At 41.0% G+C, this 21,227-nt stretch overlaps 1 protein-coding gene across 3 annotated transcripts in view; it reads right to left on the minus strand.

The window, feature by feature from the left end:
• Window positions 1-1,677: 1,677 nt before the first annotated feature.
• Smad5 (SMAD family member 5) overlaps window positions 1,678-21,227 on the minus strand; it is a 42,359-nt gene continuing 22,809 nt past the window's right edge. For all 3 annotated transcript variants that reach the window (XM_052727083.1, XM_052727085.1, XM_052727084.1), the window contains 5 exons: window positions 19,634-19,885; window positions 18,438-18,557; window positions 11,087-11,308; window positions 8,307-8,563; window positions 1,678-6,913 (listed from right to left, as the gene is read on the minus strand). In XM_052727083.1, the coding sequence (XP_052583043.1) occupies window positions 6,770-6,913; window positions 8,307-8,563; window positions 11,087-11,308; window positions 18,438-18,557; window positions 19,634-19,885 (995 nt within the window). In that variant the 3' untranslated portion in view covers window positions 1,678-6,769. The remainder of the gene's footprint in view (window positions 6,914-8,306; window positions 8,564-11,086; window positions 11,309-18,437; window positions 18,558-19,633; window positions 19,886-21,227) is intronic.

Below are 21,227 nucleotides of genomic sequence, written 5' to 3' on the forward strand. Positions count from 1 at the left end.
AAGAATCTAGTCTGGAGTTTTCTCCTTCTGGCCACGGTGCCTGCAAGGGCAGGTGCACACCAGAGGGAGGCTCATAGAAGCTAGTCTGCCTCCAGTTACCAAAGAGAGAAAAGGAGACAAAATTAAAGACAATTAAGATCTAGCTGGGCCAGAGGGTAGGGCATGTGTGCTAAGCCTGAGGACTTGAATTTGATCCCTGGGATCCATGTGGTGGAAGAGAATCCTTAGTTGTTCTCTGACCTCGACTAGCACACTATGACATGACAGCTCATAAACACATATACACACAATAACTTTTAAAAGATTTTTTTAAAGCTTATCTAGTTCACTAAGTAGACCACTGACCAGTTTATCAACCAAGGTCAAGGTCAAATAGTATTAGAAATATTTGCTTTATATCAAAGTAATAAAACTTAACAGATAATTTTAATGATTTTATCCCAAGCAGTAGTCTAAATACTTTATTTGTATTGCTTCATTTCATTTTTCTATGACACAGACCTTTATTTTATAGAATCAGAATCTGAGGCACAAAGTGGTTAAGCATCCTGCTGAAGAGCACAGAGCCATAAGGCCCAGGACTCAAGTACAGCCAGGTACACTCCATAGCCAGCTTTGCTAAGCAAGCCCCCTCATTGTGGTGGTATTGTGTTCCTCAAAATATTGTGCACCCTAATAAACTTATCTGAGGTCAGAGACAGAAGAGCCACTAGATACAAAGGCTAGAAAATGGTGGCACTCACACCTTTAATCCTAGCACTCCAGAGGCAGAAATCCCTCTGGATCTCTGAGTTTAAGGTCACATTGGAAATGGCCAGGCATGGTGACACACACCTTTAATCCCAGAAAGCGAGCCTTTAATCCCAGGGAGTGGTAGTAGAAAGCAGAAAGGTATATAAGGCGTGAGGACCAGAAACTAGAATTTTGGCTGGTTAAGCTTTTAGATTTTGAGCAGCACAGTTCAGCTGAGAGCCATTGGGATGAGGACACAGAGGCTTCCAGTCTGAGGAAACAAGATGAGCTGAGAAGTTGGCCAGGTGAGGTTAGCTGTGGCTTGTTCTGTCTCTCTGCTCTTTCAGCATTCACCCCAATCCCTGGCTCAGGTTTGATTTTATTTATCTATTTATTTATTTATTTATTTATTTATTTATTTATTTATTTATTTATTTTTGGTTTTTCGAGACAGGGTTTCTCTGTGTAGCTTTGCGCCTTTCCTGGAACTCACTTGGTAGCCCAGGCTGGCCTCGAACTCACAGAGATCCGCCGGCCTCTGCCTTCCGAGTGCTGGGATTAAAGGCATGCGCCACCACCGCCCAGCTCAGGTTTGATTTTATTAATAAGACCTTCTAAGATTCCTGCTACACCTCATTTAGAAGAGAGATCTAGAAAACAGTGACTAAAACACCTCAGAATACTCAGAATAGGCCTCAATCTGTCTTCAAAATAAAACACAAAAAAGAAAAAGACAGCAACTCCCACACAAACAGAATGGACAAAACTACCTTTCTGAGCACAGCTCAATGGTGAGAAGGAATGCACACACGTGGCCTATGCAGTCCCTGTCAACAGCACTGAGGACTGTGCATCAATGAAAATCCCATCCTCCTTACATCACCACTGTATGAATCATGAATCAGGGCGAAGTACCAAAAAATAAACAAAACCAGACACCGCACGCAAATTTTGAGGTTTATTAAAATAAAGTATTAGCAAACAATATGCAAAAACAAATTTCTTAAGAGTTATGGCTTTGAGAAGCACAATATAGTAAAACCTAATACATTTTTGTAAGTATCAAAAAGTAGCAGTTGAAGCACGCTCCTAGTTTCGTTTTCTACACCAGGAATAGAAGCAGGACCAGTACACATAAGCAGACCACAGTGTAGCCATCGGCTTGCTCTTCACCATCCACATGTGAGATCTCTTCCTTGCAGAAAGCAGACAAGCGCATACAAGCTATTCATTCTCCATGATTATATTCTTACCCACATTTAAATAAGTAAACTTACAATTGCAACTTTACATGTTAAAGAGTACCACTGCCCAACAATCATGCTTAAGATTCCCTATACTTTAGCTCCTTTATGAGAATGCCAAAGCAGTAGCATTGCCAATGGTATCATAGAGCACAGTTGACTCTAGAAGACCGTCTTTTCCAAGAACCTGGGACTGACTCTTTGGCCTAACTTGAGTGTTGGTATGGCTAACACCAGCTCACAGTAACAAAGGCATGACCTACGGTGGGGCAGGGAGCAGGCAGCTGTCCTACCTGTACACAGAATTCAGAGCTTTTTAAAAAGAGCATTCACAAAAACATTAAATGACAACTGTTTATATTATCTGGACAAGGACTTCCTCTCTCTTTGAGGACAAAGTCTGCTCGAGGACTGGATCTTTGCAAGGTAAGAGGCTACCACTGAACAGCAACTGTCACCAGCTAAATGTTGTCACATGTATTCTCACTTGTTAAAGTGATCACTATGAACTTCCTTTCCTCAGTTCTGGCATACCATCCAGTTGTAGGTGGTCACTTCATTGACAGTACAGATCTATTCTGAGAGCTGTTTGGTTTGGTTTTGTTCAGTGCTGGGGACTGAACACAGGGTTTTCTGCCTGCTAGGAAAGTGCTCTGCCACTGAGGCCAGCCTATTAACCAGGAAGTGAGCTTCTCTCCTGGGTGACTCAGTAACTCCGGGCCTAATGACAGGCACTGTCAAACACTGCTACGCTTATCAGCACATACTCAACTGCGGCCAACAGAGTTCCCAGAACTGTCCAAGTGTCTGTCCAGCAGACAGAAAACTCTGTTAGTGTAGAACAGATGCCTTCAATGTTCACTTCCTATACATGCATCTTATTAAACAAAAAAACCTTCTAAGAACTGGCACCTTCCAAAGGTGAAAACCCTACTGCTGTAAGGAAAATAGCTACCTAACTGAACTATCTTCAAAAGGTCACCCTTGTTACTATCACCTCTAAAGCACCACTTAGGAAAACTCCCTCCCCTAAAATCATGAAATGCGTCTAAAACCACAGGTTATCTACATTAAAAGCTGCCTGCTGATTTAGCTGTGTGTATACTGGGAACACACATTTTTACTGAGACCCCAGAAAGCAGAGGAGTTACTTGGTAAGACAAAGAAGGGGGTTTGGAGCATTTCAAAAATAATAGGTCTAAATGCGCACCATCACCAGGGGCTGAACTTTAAAAACTATCAGAGGTCACTGTACCCAGGGCATATGCCTGTAATCCCAGAACTTCAGAGGCAGAAGCAGGAGAATTACTTCAAGTTTGAGGCTAGCCTACAGAGTAATTTCCAGGTTTGCCAGGGCTATACAGAGAGAGTGTGTCTCAAACAACAAAAACCCAAAGAAATAAATTTAAAAAAATAATTTTCAAGAGTCTTTCATTTTCAGGAAGCAAACAGAGACAGGACTTTAAGTGAGAACAGGAAGCGCTCCAAGAACTCCCAGGGAAATGACTGGGAATGGTGTGAAGACAGGGACCTGAGCCACCTCTGTGCTCTGCAGCCCAAGCACAAAACATACCCCTGACTGGGGTTTCCCTGCATCACTAAGATTTCATTGTTTTGTAACTCTCTTCTCCCAAGGGCTACTGGCAAGGGAAGGAAATGTTTCCATAGGTCCTCTCAGGCAGCAGGGAGGCTGTGCAAGGTGACTGCAGTCTTTCCTCTGACAGTACATTTCGTATTGTAACGTAACTGTCATTTTCATCCCCCAAGGGTGTCTAACTTTCAAACCTTATAAACAATGGCACATTTCCTATCTGCATTATTAGTGTAGCTAGTTGAAATGTTTTATCTAGCAATCTTAATACTGGTCTTACCTTAGCAACCCAGCTCCTTCTACGACCACTTTTCGTATACCAGCAACCATGAAACATTAAAGAAAAAAAAAAGATTCATATTCTGTCCTATTTGTTTGCTGTTTTAAAACTGTTTTCTTGTTACAATTTTCTCTGAAGCAAAGCAGTAATTCTGAAAGGCCAACTGCACCCCTACTAGTTTACAGGTCATAAATTTAGTTTGGTAACAACACCCAGGCCACCATGCTATCCTGCAGATAACTAGTCACATAGACCTCTCAGGTCCTGCTTTTTTCTAGTCGGCATCTTGCTGCTAAATCCATGACTGAGATTTTGATTCTGCCATTTGCAGAATTCGCCAAACTGATGGCAATTTTCATTGTTTGCAAATAGATCTTTTTATCTGGCATATGTTAATATATTTTGCATGCTAAAAATGTGATCACTGAACTAGGGATGTCACTCAGTTGGTACAGCACTCACCTAGCATGCATGAAGTCCTGAGTCTGATCCTCAACACCACAGAAACTGGGTATGATGGTGGATGGCTGTCATCCTAGCACTGGGGAGGTAGAGACAGAAGGATCAGGAGCTCTAGGCCACCCTCAGCAACTCAGCAAGTTCAATGCCAGCCTGGACTACATGCTACTCATCACAGTCATTGAGTCTGTACCAGCGCTGCTGTTTTGGGTCTGGTGGCAACCATTCTTTACACCAAATACAACAAAGTCAGAGCCAACCTTTTCTGAAATGGCCTCTTTAGAAGTACTGCTTTCTGCAGGCCAGAGTCCTGCATTTGGTTTGCTTTCACCTTACAAGCACTTTTTCCTCCCCATAGACACAGTATATCCTCAGACATTACAAGAGCAGCTAGACTGCACTGCTCATTTACAGACCACAGATGGGATATTGACAACTTTGAAGAAACAGGCTGGTCTTCTCCATGAAACTCTAAACAGAGAGGAGCTTCAGTCCTGCCATCTACAGAAGGCCAATCACACAGAACCCTGCACCCCGGAGGGAGGGCTGGGACACGATGACTGTGGAAAAACACATATAACCCACTGCTGAAAAAGGAGCAAGCATGGCACTTGTTTCTGAAACTTCAACAGAGCTCACCAATGTGTACCAATCATGCAACTCCAGACGCTTTCCTACAAATTTGCTCTTAAAGACTATGTCCTGAGCCTGCTAAATAAAAGAATAATTACAAAGTACAGCCCCTTTCATGTGGCTGGCACACTCTGCAAGTCTAAAAATGTATGCTATGGAATACTTATGGTGAAGACTCAAGCTCCTGAAGGCCCAGCAAAGCAGTTCCTCTGAAGGAGTAAAGCCACCCAAATGGCTACACTCTAAAAGGCAATAAATAATGACACAGAAAACAAAAGGAATTATCCCCCCTCCCCCAAAAAGCTCTGTTTTCCTCATAAAGGCAGGAAGGGCACTGTAAAAAGTCAAACCAAAATAACATTTTCAGCAGCAGAATAAAGTGGCACCAGAAAAATCAAGCTTCTCGTATTGACAGGAAAATTAGGTCATTTTTTTCATTATCAAAGTAGTGTCTTCATTCTCAGGCCGTAACTGTCCATGAATGCTCCCTAGAAAGTGGTTACAAGTCCAAAGGCACAGTGAACTAAATGGGTGTCTTAGAGCATTCACATCCTTTGCCTTAGAAAATGGTGTTCTGGAGACTAGCATCACTGTAGGTCTAAAAGGATAAAAGGAAAAAGCAGAGCACTGACACGGAGAGATCAGTCTATATTCTCTGTTACACGACGTTGAAATGAGCTATCCCAACCCCACTGATGGTTCATTTACCAGCACACCAGCAGCCTCATCCTCGGAGCCCAACCACAGAGCCTCTGACTACTACATTGCATAGGTCCTTGTATGAGGAGTCAGGTATAAGAGCAATGGTATTAAGTACATGAGCTTTCAACATTAAAAACACCCATAAAGTTGTAGGGAATTAACAGGCATCTTAGGTGGAGCTATAGAATAACAACTCTACAGATTGAAAATAAAAAGCTAGAAAATGCATCATGTCCTACAACTGTAATCTCTAAATGGCAGTGTTGATACAAAGGTGTGCCAAGGAAGTAAAGAGAAGATCTAAGACCAGGTCACCTGACTGTGTTTTACCAGAGATTACACTAAAAACTGTCACCCATAAAAGTGCAAAATGAAAAGATTAATGTACATTAGAATTAGACTTCTTAAAGCATTGGCCCAAAGCAGCAAACACAGCTGAATAAGGCCGTGCACACACTGTAACTGTGAAGTAAAACTCATGACAAACTTGAGTAAGTGACATCTAATAGAGATGTTTAGAAAGGAAACGTTTTACAAATGATACACAGCACGAAGTCACATCACACTGACGGACACTTGTCCCACTAAACATAAATGGATGACCCCTAGAAATCCACCACCTTAGGAGTGCACAGTGCCCTTCAAATACGAGATTCAATGGTTTCCTTTACGCCCCTACCCCACATGTCTTTGCAAAACAATGTACTATGCTTTTTAAAGGTGGTAGGACAAAGAAATTACTAAACGTATCGTCTAGTACTTTTCACGTTATATGCCCTCTTACAGGATAAATCTTCATTATGTGAGGCACTACTCTGTAAAAAATTAACAAATTAAAAAACTGTTGGGACAATAAACAAAAGCCTGTTCCAGTTTCAGATCAATGCCAAACTTCTCAATGGGGGCAAAATACTCTACACATTGTTTACAATACTTTTGAAAGTTAATCACAATGAACATGAATACAAACAAATGTAAATTCATCACAAAATACAAATGTGTTGGTCACAATTATGTAGAAAAAATAAGCCATAATATCTGTTTTTCCATGTCAGCTCACAGTATCTGTACTGGAAATTCCTCTAAAATTAAAACAAGTCCACTAAAAATATGGTTGAAAAGAATACACTATGAAACAGAAGAAATGGGGTTCAGAGGCGAGCCCATCTGAGTAAGGACTTTATCCAGCCACTGAAGAGGCCCGTGGAGGTGAATCTCAATCCAGCATGGAGTACTAGTAACATCTTGCCGATGGTACTCTGCTCCCCAGCCCTGAAAAGGAACAGACAGCAAAGGAAATCCCTCTTGTTGAACAGTCAACAGTCTACACCAACTTTAACAATAAAAATCTTAACTGTAAAAACACAAAAAGCACACTTAAACTGAACAACTACAGAAAACCAATCAGCATTTACCACAATATTAAAAGAAAATAGTTGCATTATTCAAAGCTATAACCTTTTAATAAATAACAGAATTTCTGATACAGACCCATGGTGCCCAATATATATTTCACAATGTTTTTAAATTTTACGAAGGCCACAGCCTACGATCTCTCACAAAGAAAGTTTTAAGGGTTTGGGGGGCTTTTGTTGTTGTTTGTTTTTTATTTACTGTAGTAATCACATTAAGCCATGATCCTTAAAGGTAAGAAATTAGTAAGATAAAGTAAGTTCCAGATAAAAACTGAAATACACATTTACTTTTCTTTTCCTGACTTATCAAGTTCTGTCTTTCTGATTATAGTCGTCCTTACTCCAGGGAAACTAGGGGGAGAAGAGAAACGGGGCAGACAAAGGAACTGGAGAATAAAGTCTGACAAAAGCCACATTTCAAGAGGGAAGAGAAAGCCAATTCAGATGACTGATGAACAGCAGGCAAACAGTGGGCTAAGATTAAATGCCAAAAAATAAGACACAAAAATAAATAAGCGAGCAAACAGAATCACACACAGCATGTGCTGCTGCTCTTCTTGAACTAAACCTCCAGGACCAGGAGGGCGCAGTGCTGACTCCTGAATTCTACCACTATGTGCTCTCAACATTCTGTTAATGAGACACAATCTTTGGAATGTTCAATAGCAGGCCGAAAGAGTAATAATAATAGTGTCATTCTTGCTGGGTGGTGGTGGCGCACACCTTAAATTACAGCACTCAGGAGGCAGAGGCAGGCAGATCTCTATGAGTTTGAGGACAGCCTGGTCTACAGAGTGAGTTCTACGACAGCTAGGGCTACACAGAAAAACCTTGTCTGGAAAAACAAAAACAAAAACAAAACCTAACTAACAAAAAGTAAAAGACAGGCTTTATAAATCCTTTGCAGCAGGGCTGAAGCATAGTAATTTAATACTATAATTAAATCTCCTGAGTAATGGAATGGAATCTGAGGCACTCGAAATGCAATCTTAGTATTACATGCTTTCCAATAATTTAGTCTCCTAACTGAAATATTTTATAAACCCAATCCTCACCTAGTATCAAAATTGTCAAGGATTTTATGTGTAGATTATAAAATTAAATAACCTGTCATATGGTTAAAATGTTAAAGATTTTACTTAAAATGTATCAAATTGGGTCCAAAGCAATGATTATCTTCATCTAATAATTTTTTATAATGCATACATATTTATAATGACTAAAGTCATGTTATAGACCAAACCACTCACCTTGACAAAACTCATTCGAATGGTGCACATCTTGGTGAGCTCATACACGGCCTCAAACCCATGGTTGACAGACTGAGCCAAAAGTTGAGCAAACTCCTGATTATTAAAAATCTTGAGGCTGCAGCTGCTGGGAATCTTACAGACAGTGGTGGGGTGGAAGCCATGGTGAAAGTTGCAGTTCCTGCTCTGAACGAAGATGCTGCTGTCACTAAGGCACTCAGCATACACCTCCCCACCAACATAGTACAAATGGACACCTAAAGAGAGGCAATGGGAGAAAGGCTTAACAAGCACTGTGAAGAGCCACAGATGTGTGTGGCACAGCCACAGCACCCAGAAACACAGCAAACGCCAACAACCACCACTAGATGGCCTTCAGTAGCCAAAAATAATCAGCCTAACTATAAAGATCCTCAGGGCTGCAAAGGGCAGGGTGATTAAAATGTCTGCTCCCAAGCTTCGTGTCTGCCCTCCAATTGTCATGTGTTTCTCTACCAAAGAAAGGATGCTCTTTAAAAATTCATTCTATGAGTACTTTCAAAGAAATGCCTGGTGCTATCAATCATCATTAAAGTTAGTTAGTGAAGTTTCCCACTGTTTGCTAACAAAGAGGACCACAGCATTTCAACCATCACTCAGAAATCCAAACGTACAAATGTGACTTCAGATTACAGAAAGAACTTCAAAATGACAGACTCATTTTCCTTTCCCTTAAAAAGCCATTTCTTTCTTTCTTCCTCTCTCTCTCCCCGACCCCACTTCCTTCCATGGAACTGGAGTAATGGCTCAGCAGTTAAGAGCACTGGCTGCTCTTGCCCCACGTTGGATTTCCAGCACCCACATAGAGGCTCACAACCATCTAACTCCAGTCTCAAGAGATTCCCTTCTCCTGGCCTCTGAAGGCACTGCATGAGTGTCATGTACAGACATACCTGTAGGTAAAATACACACAAAATAATAAAATATAACTTGTTTTGTTTTTTGGGGTTTTTTTTGTTTTTCAAGACAGGGTTTCTCTGTGTAGTCTTGGTGCCTGTCCTGGATCTCACTCTGTAGACCAGGCTGGCCTCGAACTCACAGAGATCTGCCTGGCTCTGCCTCCTGAGTGCTGAGATTAAAGGTGCACACCAACCACCACCCAGCACAACTTTTTAAAGTTTTCTACAAATATAAATACTGTGAGAAAGCAGTTCTAATAGTAAAAGTGAAGCTCTATTGCTAAAAAGCCACCTCACCAAATATTTCTCCAATACATCTAAGAATTACCTCAAATTTTTCTTCCCCATAAGTCGACACTACTCTAAATTTGGTGTATATCCTTTTAAACTTGTCAAATGCAGCACAGATTAAGTTACAGGTATGTTCCTATACAGTATGTTTGTGTGCTTCTGTGGAGGCTTTGCTGTATTTTTAAATTAACTTGGTGTCACAGTCGGTTGTTGAGAAGCACACACTCTTGCCTCACTCATAAGACAGCGTGCTGCCAACTGCCATATTTTGGATGACAAGAGAGAGTGCTGACCGCCCTCAACGGACAAGTCTCCTTTACTGTCCTGACCATACTTGGTGCCTTTTAGCAAGATCTCCATAGATGCCAATCTCTGCCCAAATATAACGACCAGAATTGTGTCAAAATGTTATAGAAAACTGTGGTTTGCTTCTGAGTAAACAGAAATGGAGCAGGCTCAAAAGACTCCGGAATGGGAATACTGGCAAGTAAGAGAAAAAAATCAATCCTAGCACTGACCAAAGAGATGCCTCTTAAGGTGTCTCCACTGAGTAGGACAGGACTAAAAGTTCAACATTCAAGAGACACATTTCACCAAAAAGGTCAGGAAGGACAAGTTGATAATGAAACCAATACAAACTGTTCAGTTTTTTGTTGTTGTTGTTTGTTTGTATGGTTTTTTGTTTTATTTTATTTTGTTTTTAAAGACAGTCTTGCTATGTAGTCCAGGCTGGCCTTCAACTTGGGACCTACCTGCCTCAGCCTCCCAAGTACTGGGATTACAGGTGTGAGCCACTTCACTTGGCTTCAGCTTATTTTTCTGGATCTTTTCTGTAAGAAAGCCTATCACAATTATCATTATCTGCCACTGTTACCATCTATGACTAACCCTCAAAGAAGCACAGAGCAGCAGGGCTGTAAAAGCAAAACTGCTCCAGAGACACCCAAAGCACTCTCCTGAGGCCCTCCTGATGTGCAACACTGTACTGGCAACTACACTCCATGGTGGACTGTATGTGAACTCCACTGCGTGAGGTTTCTGGACATTCTCCCTCCATTCCCACCTCACAGCCTACTTCTCCAGCACTGTGCTCATCTTACAAGAGAAAACACTTCAAGTGCAGTCATTTCACATTTCTAATCCTTCACCAACATACACAGATTCTGCAAAGATGTTTTTTAATATGTCATGAGCCAAGCATTGTTCTAGCTACTGAGGACACTGTTGTGAACAAGGTAAGTTCCTACGTCTCTTCGATTCCAGTTAGGCCCTGACTTAATTTACCCTGACTGTTAGGGTAAACACTGCAGAAGCTGACAACAGGATGTCAGGACTTCAGTTCTTCAGGACTTGAAACAAAAGCTAAGCAGGATAAAGAAGACAGGACTGTCGTGTCTTTGACTGCATCCTTTAATTCTGCAACCTGAGGCAAAAGCCATGCCTTAAGATTTTTTGGATGTTTCCAGTACCTTATGCAATGAATTATACCCAGCCAGTACAAAAAATAAAAAAGACTTAATTCAACTGAATGAAAAGAAATGACAAGATTACCTTTTCCAATATGCCGCCTAGTGTTTTCAATAGTTGAATTACGATTAACATTTGACAACAATCCCAAGCAGAATCTACTTTTGTTATTTGAAGGGTCTGTGAATCCATCTACTAACACACTAGTAGAAGATGCATGAAAAGCTTCCCCAACACGGTTGTTCAGTTCATAGTAGACAATTGAACACCAGTGTTTAGGCTCTTCATAGGCAACAGGCTGAACATCTGAAAACAGAAAAGAAGTTTAATAATTGCTGTCTGAACCACCAGACCCTTTGAGTATTTACCCTTTAGTCTAAACAAGCATTATGTAACAAAGAAAACAGATACTTCATTTAAATTTCACTGACATTCATGCTTTAGAGTCCAAGGCAACTTATCTTGGCCTGCTCAGACAGCTATAATAAAATACCACAGACTGAATGGCTTAAATTCAAAACAAAATAACAATAACAAAACCACCATATTATTTCTCACAGTTTGTTCTAGAGGCTCAGATATCAAGGTGTCAGCAGATGTGCTGTCTAGTGGAGACTCACTTCCTGGTGTATAAACAGAGCTGCCCTCTTGCTGTGTGTTCATAAGGCCTTATCTCAGGGTAGCTACCTAGTGTGGTGGCAGTCCGAGATGGAAATCCAGAGAGAGCAAGAGAGATCAAGACATCAAGAGAGAGAGAGAGAGAGCGTGCGAGAGAGACAGACAGACAGACAGACAGAGGGGAGCCCACCACCCACCAGGAGAGAGAACGCCAAAGAGATTCCTGCCACGTGTTCTGGCCTGAGTCATGCTACTGGGCCAGGGGCTCTATAAGCACACATGCAGTCTGGCCATGTATAGCTCCGACAGTGTGTAACTCCAGCCACTTGTAGCTGCAGCAGAGCTGGGGCCCACAAGGCCACAGCCAAGTGGCTTTTTTATGAATTCCTGCCCCATGTTGGGTGCCAAATGTAGACGAATTTCTAAATGGTCTAATTAAATAAAAACACGGAGCCAAATATAGGGGGGAAAGCCTTAGAGATCAGGGAAATAGGGAGAGCCACCAACCAACCTTTCCTCACCAGCTCTGCAACTTCCAAATGTGAGCCACTTCCTGTGTTACCTGTGCCTTTATTGCCTTACTATTCTGCCCTCTCACTGGCTATCTTAGCCCAGCTACCTCACTTCCTTGTCACTGCCTGTCTGTACAGACCTCCAGGTCTCTATGGTTGGTACTGGGATTAAAGGCATGTATCACCACGCTTGGCTCTGTTCCCTAGTGTGGCCTTGTACACACAGAGACCCTGCCTGGTAAGTGATCAGATTAAGGGCGTGTGCTGCCTGACTTCTTGTTTACTTAAAATGGCTGGCCTTTTCCATATCACCACAGCTGAGAGTATGTGGAAAAGCAGAAACAAGAGAGTGTCTCAAAACAAGGTGGAAGGCAAGTTTTGTGTGCATGTGTATGCATGCACACACACATACACAGAGTACTGTGATGATATTTTATTTGTGCTTTGATAAATAAAGCTTGCCTGGAGATCAGGGGAAAAGGCCAGATATTTACCAACCATAGAGACCTGGAGGTCTGTACAGATAGACAGACAGTGACAGAGCTGTGTAGGAAGAAGAAGTGAGGTAGATGAACTAAGAGCCAATGAGAGAGCAGAAAAGCAAGGCATATAATCCTGGGTAGACAGGAAGTCGATCTTGAAAACTGTGGAGTTGGTGAGGTGAGGTTAGCTGGTGGCTTTCCATATTTCCCTGATCTCTCTAAGGCTTTAACCTAAATTTCTGGCTCTGTGTTTTTTATTTAATAAGACCATTTAGAAATTCATCAACGCTAAGATCACCCACTTTCCTCTCTCACTGGAGAAGTGCCAAGATCACAGAGACATGCTCTAACTCTGTTCGGTGTTCCAGGGATCTGAAATCAAGTCACCAGGCTTGCCCAAGCAAATACATTTACTCATGAGCTATCTCCCTGGGCTCTGTGTCGAATTATATAATGATAAGTTAACTATCTCGAAGACCCTAACCTTAGGAATTTATTTAAATCTAACTGCCTCTATCTCTAAACAGCATTATACTGAGAGTTAGGGTTTCAACGTAAATTGGAGGGACTAACAATTAGGTCCATTACTATTTCACACCTGTCTCACATGCAAGAAATACATAAATCCTATCTCCCAAATCCCCAGAGACTTAATTCACATCAGCAAAAACTGTAAGGTCCACAGTTAAGCTAGAGAAAATTCCTCAAGGAAAAATCCCTCTTCAGCTACAGCATAGGTGAACTGTGCATTAAGTTATGCATTGTGGAGAGGTGTACTCCAACCATTCTCACCATCCTCACCCACTGGTTCATCCACTGTGGGAGGCCTGCTCCCATCTTTTACATGGTTTCTATGAGGAGCAGAGAGGCATAAGGAATTTGTAGATAGAAAGATAGTAGGATGGGAGAGACAAAAACACAGGTCAGCTTTGAGAGAGCCCTGGGTCTGTACCCAGCCACCTAGGTTTATTCAAAGGAGCTTTTTAAACAATGCCAAGGGGAGAGGTAGAAGACCTCCCCCTTGCAAGTTCAAAGCACACCATACTGCCAAGTGCAGACCTTTCCAAACACCTGGTAACCACACATATGCCATCCTTTCAAGCAGCCCTGCTGGGTAAAGCAAACTCAGATCTCACTAGGAAACCTCTGTGGGCCTCCACAATCCACCCTGATGAAACAATCACCCTCAGGGCCAGCTCTTTTGACCTTACAACCAACTAGCTTAAATGTCCTGACTTGTAAAAGCCTAAAGGTCTTCCTTACCCCTGATCCATCTCTGTCCTCTCAAGTCAAATTAACTCTGTCCCTGATGGAGAGGACTGATTAGGTCCATACTTCACATCCATAGTAATACCCCTATCAAATGTAAACAAAATCCTCAGTTTCTCTCCAAACACACATTCTTATTTACAATGTGTACAAGATTTAAAAAAAAATCTCTTAAATTTTAAATTATTTTTTAAGTAACAGTTCCTTTTTCAATCTTTCTTTCATATTTTACTATTAGCAATCAGGAGAAACCAGTCATATTTTGCTTAAGAATCTCTTCAGCTGATTTTGCATCCCTCAAGTTCTACCCTCCACAAAACACTAGAACATCAACACAATCCAACCAAGTTGCCACTTTGTTACAAGACAGGCCTTTTCTCCATCTCCCAGTGTTCCTCACTTAGGTCTGAAAGTGTAGAAGCATCAACCTCAGCACTTACATTCCCACGAACATTCGAAACACAAAATTAGTATGTTCCTTAAGGAAATGCAAGGATTCTTTCCACCTTTTCATCAGTCACTTCACTAGCCCTTTCTCCAGTCTCTATAGGTTCCAAAACCACACCCATATTTTTAGACATCTGTATAACAGCACCCCATTTTAAGTACCAACTTCTAAGAAACACCACTGATGGAGTGATGTAAACAACAGAATTCTATTTCTCAAAGTCCTGGTGGCAAGGAGTCCAGGATCAAGGTGGCAGTAGCTTCAGTGTTTAATGAGGGGCCACTTCCTGGTTTGTAGACAGCTATCTTCCTGCTTTTTGCTACCACAGCCTTTCCTTGGTTGGTGCTCAAGGACAGAGAGAGAACAAGGAAATGCCTCTCCCTAGAAGGGTACTCACCTCACCAGAAGGACCCCCCCCCCATTCTTATGACCTTATTTAGACTCAATTACCTCCCCAAAGCCCAGATTTCCAAATACGAACATATTGGGACTTAGGGGTTCCATACATAATTTTGGAAAGATACAATGCCAAATGCAGTAGCAACAGCACCTCTGAAACAAGTCTACAATCAACTAATACAGGCTCAAATTAGTCAAGTGAAATTCTTTTCCAGCAACTAAAAATACGTAACTTACGTAAGTATCTGTAACATTATTCCAAACAAAAAGATGAACTAAAGAACTAAGTGAAGGTCTAAGCAAACAAGGACTTCCTGCAGAGGTGTCAGGCTTGCCCTGTTACTGATTTTAGCAGAAAATCTAGTTTTCATCATTAGGTATGGAGTTAGCTGTGGGTTATTATCACAAACATAAAACACACACTGACCTTTAAAAAGGTGTAAATGACAGTATCTTTTTACTTATGTTGTGGCATGCTGTAGTGCATGTGTGAATGCCAGGGACAACCTCAAGCACTGATCCTTGCCTTCCACCTTTTGGGACAGGGGCTCTTTACTATTTGCTACTTGATTTGGAAGACAGCTGGCTCTCAAACTTCCTGGGATTCTTCTGTCTACACTTCCTTTCCCCTGTAGGAGCACTGGGATTAAAGGTGTTATGCGCCTGGCTTTTATGTGAATGCTTGGGATCTGAACTCAGATTCTTATACTTGCACAGCAAGACTTTACTCAGTGGCATCTCCCTAGCACCTAAAATGGCAGTATATGATCTGTAAAACACTTGTAACAATGTAAGGCATTACCACAATGGTAACATCATGGGGGAAAAAAAACCCAAAACCAACCACCACATTCTTTCTTATTTGTCAATTAAAGCATGCATGTAATACACACTGCCATTAGGACAGTCATTGTGAGGGTGAGGAGAGCAAGGACAGTGACACAAACAACAGGAAGCACGCTGGCGAGGACGTGGAGAACTCCACTGGGAACACAATGATGCAGCTGCTGTGAAGAGTTGGGGAGTTTCAAAAGTTAAACATGATTAGCATATAACATAGCAATTCTACTCCCAAATATATACAGCACTCAGACAGATGGATTGTACAAAGAGACCCAAGTAACAGTCTGCTGTGCAGCAGCCAAAAAAGAATAAAACCAAGTATCCACAAATAGATAAATGGATGAACAAATATATAGATGTCATCCAACCCAACTAAGAAATGAGATTTGAAGTCCACCTAGACTTGATACCCAGAACAGGAAAATTCACACAGGAAGTAGACTGTTACTGATCAGGGACTGGAGAAAGGAAAAGGGAGAGATTTCTAATGAGCACAGTTTGTTTGTTTAGGAGGATGACAAGCTCTGGAAACAAACATTGACAATGGCTGCACAATGCTGACTGTATTTAATATTACTGAATTGTACACTGTGACAAGAATCCCCAAATACATGAAGCAACCATCAAAGGAACTGAAAGTAGAAACAGGTAGGTCTGGAGACTTCACTCTTTCACTCTTAATTTTAGAAAGAAAATAGGCAAGGATACAGAAAATTTGAGCACTGTAACCAACCAGCCTAACATAACAAGAGCCAGCATCTACACCACACCTACTGCAGCAGCCTTGAATGCCGCTTGCTGCAGCTTACAGCAGAGCAAAAGGGGACAGCACAGACACTCCCTGTGGAGAGCAGGCAAACAAAGGTGGTGCGCACAAGGGAGTAAGTACTGTTCACCTAAGGAATGAAATCCCGACAAACACAACATACACAGGCCTCCAGGGTATCATGCTAAGTGAAATAAGCTAGTCATAATAAACAAGTATCATATGGCTCTATCTATATGAGGTACTTAAGGGTAATCAAAATTATACAGAGGGACAAGAGAATGGTGGTTACCAAGGGCGAGGGGTTAAGTGAGTATAAAGACTTATTTAATGGGTACAGAATTTCAGTTTCACAAGGTAAAATAGTGCTGGATGATGTCAAAGGAACAGTAATGAGAATGTGACTAGTGTCACTGAACTGTAGACATAAGAGCAATAAGATGGTAAAGTTTATGCTATGAGCATTTTGCCATGATTAAAAAAAAATTGGATGGAAAAGCTCTATTATAAAATTTAGTGCTGGGCGGTGGTGGCGCACGCCTTTAATCCCAGCACTCGGGAGGCAGAGCCAGGCGGATCTCTGTGAGTTCGAGGCCAGCCTGGGCTACCAAGTGAGTTCCAAGAAAAGGCGCAAAGCTACACAGAGAAACCCTGTCTCGAAAAAAACAAAAAAAAATAAAAATAAAAAAAATAAAAAATAAATAAATAAATAAAATAAAATTTAGTAATCAATACTACCAAGTACAGTTATGAAAACCAATTAACAAAATTAAGATCTCTAAACAAAAGCTCAAATTCACAATAAAATGATTTTTAATAAAATGCCAATTAAATAGAGAAAATTGATCTAGAACAAGATTTCCTCATGCAAACAATAAATCTACAGTCACTCACTGTGACTTGGGTTAAATCACACCACCACAAAAAAGGGTAGAGGTGGTTCACTTCCAGGATATACAAAGAACTCTATACCCCAGTAAAGACATACCAAAGCCAATGGGCAAAATATTTAAAATAAATAATACTAAAGAAAAAATTCTTCAGTGTTTAACATCATTACTCAACAAGGTGTAAAAAATAAATACAATGAGTGATTCATACCCATGACATGTAATAATCTTTAAAAAGCTAGACAGTAACGGTACTAGGAAGCATGGAGAAGCTGGACCCTCACATAGTGCCAACAGATATTGGCACAGCCACTTCGAAGAAAAGTCTGGCAATTTTTCTCTAACAGTTAAGCTTGCCATATACAAAGACCTGTACACAATGTTCCTAAGAGTGCACCTACTCAGAACACTAATCAAAACTGCAAATAATTCAAATGTCTGCTGGTTACCACTCCACCACAGGTGACCTTGACAACACTATGTTAAGTGAATAAAATACAATGTAAAAGATTATATTTGCAAGCTGTAGAGATGGCTCAGTGGTTTAGACCACTTACTCCTCAAGGAGGACCTAGATTCAGTTCCCAACACCCACACAGTAGCTCACAACTGTAACTCCAGTTCCAGGGCAGCTGACGCCCTCTTCTGGCCTCCGCAGACACCAGGTAAGCATGTGGTACACATACATACATGCAGGCAAAGCATATACACAAAAAAAAAAATCTTTTAAAAATATTATATATTTATCTGGAAGGGGTTCCTCTTCTACCATGTGGCTCCTAGTAAACAAACTCAGGTCACCAGTGCTCTTACCCACTAACCCATCTCACTGTTCCCATAACTATTTTTTATGAAATATTCAGAAAAATATCTGTACAGAGAACAGAAGTATGTTGAGCCCAGGATGGGGTAGAATCTCTTGGGAAAGGTTATGGCAGTGTTTTTAAACTACATTTTGAACCAAAACTTCATATATTTGCCAAAAACCACTAAATTGCATACTCTGTGATTTTACAGCATTTTATTCCATTCAAGGTGTTTGCGCAAGTGATCAAGACTGGGATATTAATTCAGTGGGAGATGATTTACCTAGAGTAGGAGGCCCTGGACTGGATTTCTAGCACTGCAAAAAGTAAAGATAAGTGGCCAAGAAATTAAAAGAAATAAAAATAGCACCAACAAAAGAAAACAATGTGCACTCTTCTCACCTCTGCTGGATATGCTGGGCATGATCTGAGGAATCATATTATTGCTTGTATCCATAGGCTGGGAGTTATCTTGACCCATCTGATCATCGGGAGGCATATAAGCAGGAGGAGGTGTGTCAGCTAAGAGGAAGAGAATTAGACATATTCATTCCTCAAAGAATACGGTCTTCATTCTGCTTAAAGCTATTACTCTAAAAGCATTTTTAAATCTACAAAGTTATCAGCAGGGTTCATTACTGAACACTGCACACACGGATGTAGGACACTGTGCAAGAGCAGAAAAGACAGCACATACAACATCTCCTGCACACCTATTACAAGCCTACTTAGACCCTCGGTAATCCAGGATACCAGGATCAACAATAAAATGGAACCCAAGGTCAAGATTTTTCCTTTATCTTAAAGCAATCTATGTTCAAAGAAACTGCAGCTCCTGCACAGTACTCTGAGGCCACGATCACCCAGGACAGTACATTTTTAATTACCGTCTTCATCACATACTGCAGTGTCATTTAAAACTATGTCCCTTCAAAGTTCACTATAACAGTAACAATGATTATTTCATTCTTTGGCGATGCCCCTAAATAACCATCATGCCCCATTAAATGACTGAATAATTAGCTTAGGAAACTGAATGTTAACAAAATCTTTGGCACTCAGAGTTGTGAAGCTTTGCAAAAGCTATGGCTAGACCTTTTTGTCTCAGTAAATCTAAAAGTGAACAGAAGTTGTCTTTTGCCTCAAGGCTTATATGGGATATACAGAGACAGAGTTACACACAGCACTGAATCTAAGATGAAATATTCAAAATTTTTTGAGACAACTCCTAACAGCAAATTAAACACACTTAATTCCCCTATTTCCAGATTTTTTAAAACATAATGGAACTTGAAAAATAAGTTCTAATTCTTGTGGAAATAAATTCCTAAAGAAAATGCCATCAAGAGCAAGCTCACTCAGAAGAGCAGCACTTAAAACAATTCCCATTCTTGCCGGGCGGTGGTGGCGCACGCCTTTAATCCCAGCACTCGGGAGGCAGAGCCAGGCGGATCTCTGTGAGTTCGAGGCCAGCCTGGACTACCAAGTGAGTTCCAGGAAAGGCGCAAAGCTACACAGAGAAACCCTGTCTCGAAAAACCAAAAAAAAAAAAAAAAAAAAAACAATTCCCATTCTCAGAGATATCAGTGACGTCTTACCTGGGAGCTGAAACGGGCTTCCTGGTGCAGAGCTTGCTGGGGAGCTGGGATATGTGCTGCTAGCAGGGGAAGGGGGGTAAGGGCTGTTAGGAGACAAGGGGAAAGGGGTGCTGTTGGGCTGTTGGAAAGAATCTGGAAACGTGGCGTTGTGTGGCATGTGTGGCTCATTGTGGCTCAGGTTCCTAAACTGAACCAGAAGGCTGTGCTGTGGATTGAATTCGTTGTGGCGAGGCACTAACACTGGAGGTAAGACTGAAAGAAAAACAAAAATCCGTTAAGGGGCTGGTGGAAAGACCCAAGTAAGCTGGGATTACCACTTACTGTTGAGGGAACTGTTTTATAGAATGTGAATTCGAATTTACATCAGAACCAAACCCTTCAGCACTCAGCCTGTATTAAGGACTCTGGAAGCAGAAATTCAGAAAGGATGCCATCCCCATGTAAGCCATTTAAAAAGCAGCCATAATAAGAAGCATTTAATGCAATTAATGAGAAGTCAAAAAATGAGCATGCCCAGCCAGCAGGGGACCAAACAAATACGGTGGAAATGGTACCACCTGATTGGACCAAGAGGATTTCACAGGAGGAGGAAACAGTCAGTTTAGGCACTGACCTAGCCAGAGGTCAGACTAGGGAGGAAAGTTGAGGTCAGTGTGGTACCTGAGAACGGAGCATGTCCAACTTTGAACATTCTCAGTTAGTCAGAGACTCATGTTTAACACTTAGAGAACTGGTGAAGTTTTCCTCCATTAAAGGACAATCCTCCAGAGTGAAAAGCCTTCCGTTAACTATCAGTTCTCTAAATACGATCATGAGGACACACATAAAAACCTCTCAGCATTTCAACGAGTATTTTCCTTTATTCCACTTTCTCTAAAGACCCCAACTACAATGACTAGTAGCTGATTATTTTCCCCTGTAGGAAACTAAACATACCAATTCATCTCTTTTACAACTTTCTTTCAGTTGTCAATGTAACTCCATTTCAGGGGAAAAAAAAAAAAAGAACTGAATGTGATTCTGGTACCATGCAGCATGAACAAAATCAAATATCTATGTTAACCAAGTCATACGTCCCCTCTCTGAAGTAAGGAGACACATAAGAAACCAGAGCATCTTGTTGTCAGTGTTTTGTGCTGCTATTTGTATTTTACTGAATTAGTATATAAGTATGTAAGTCACCAACGATTATTTTGCTCTATTGTGTATATAACTGCTATTGTTGGAGAAAAATGAGGCAGCTGCCATTGGAGAGTAGAGCAGAAAATATTAAGGATTTATGCTTAGTTATCTAGCAATCTGAAAAACTTAGTAAAATAACTAAAGAATTCGGTTCAGCCAAGATATTTTAAGGTACAGTTAAAACCCCTGTTTTCCCTCTCATTTGTATACTATCTATGCAAATGATTATAAATTTTTTATTTTCACATAAAGTATGTGGAGAGTTAAGAGACAAGATTGTACTCTTAACATATTTAGTAAGAGACAACAACATGTGAGCAGTTTCTTCTGGATTCCTCAGGCACCAGGCACATACACATACACAATGCACGCAACACATCTACCCACATAAAACCGTATTTTTTTTAATTGG

The sequence above is a fragment of the Peromyscus californicus genome, unplaced genomic scaffold, assembly GCF_007827085.1.
Source record: "Peromyscus californicus insignis strain IS unplaced genomic scaffold, ASM782708v3 Scaffold_8__1_contigs__length_139910024, whole genome shotgun sequence".
In the NCBI taxonomy this organism is placed as follows: domain Eukaryota; kingdom Metazoa; phylum Chordata; class Mammalia; order Rodentia; family Cricetidae; genus Peromyscus; species Peromyscus californicus.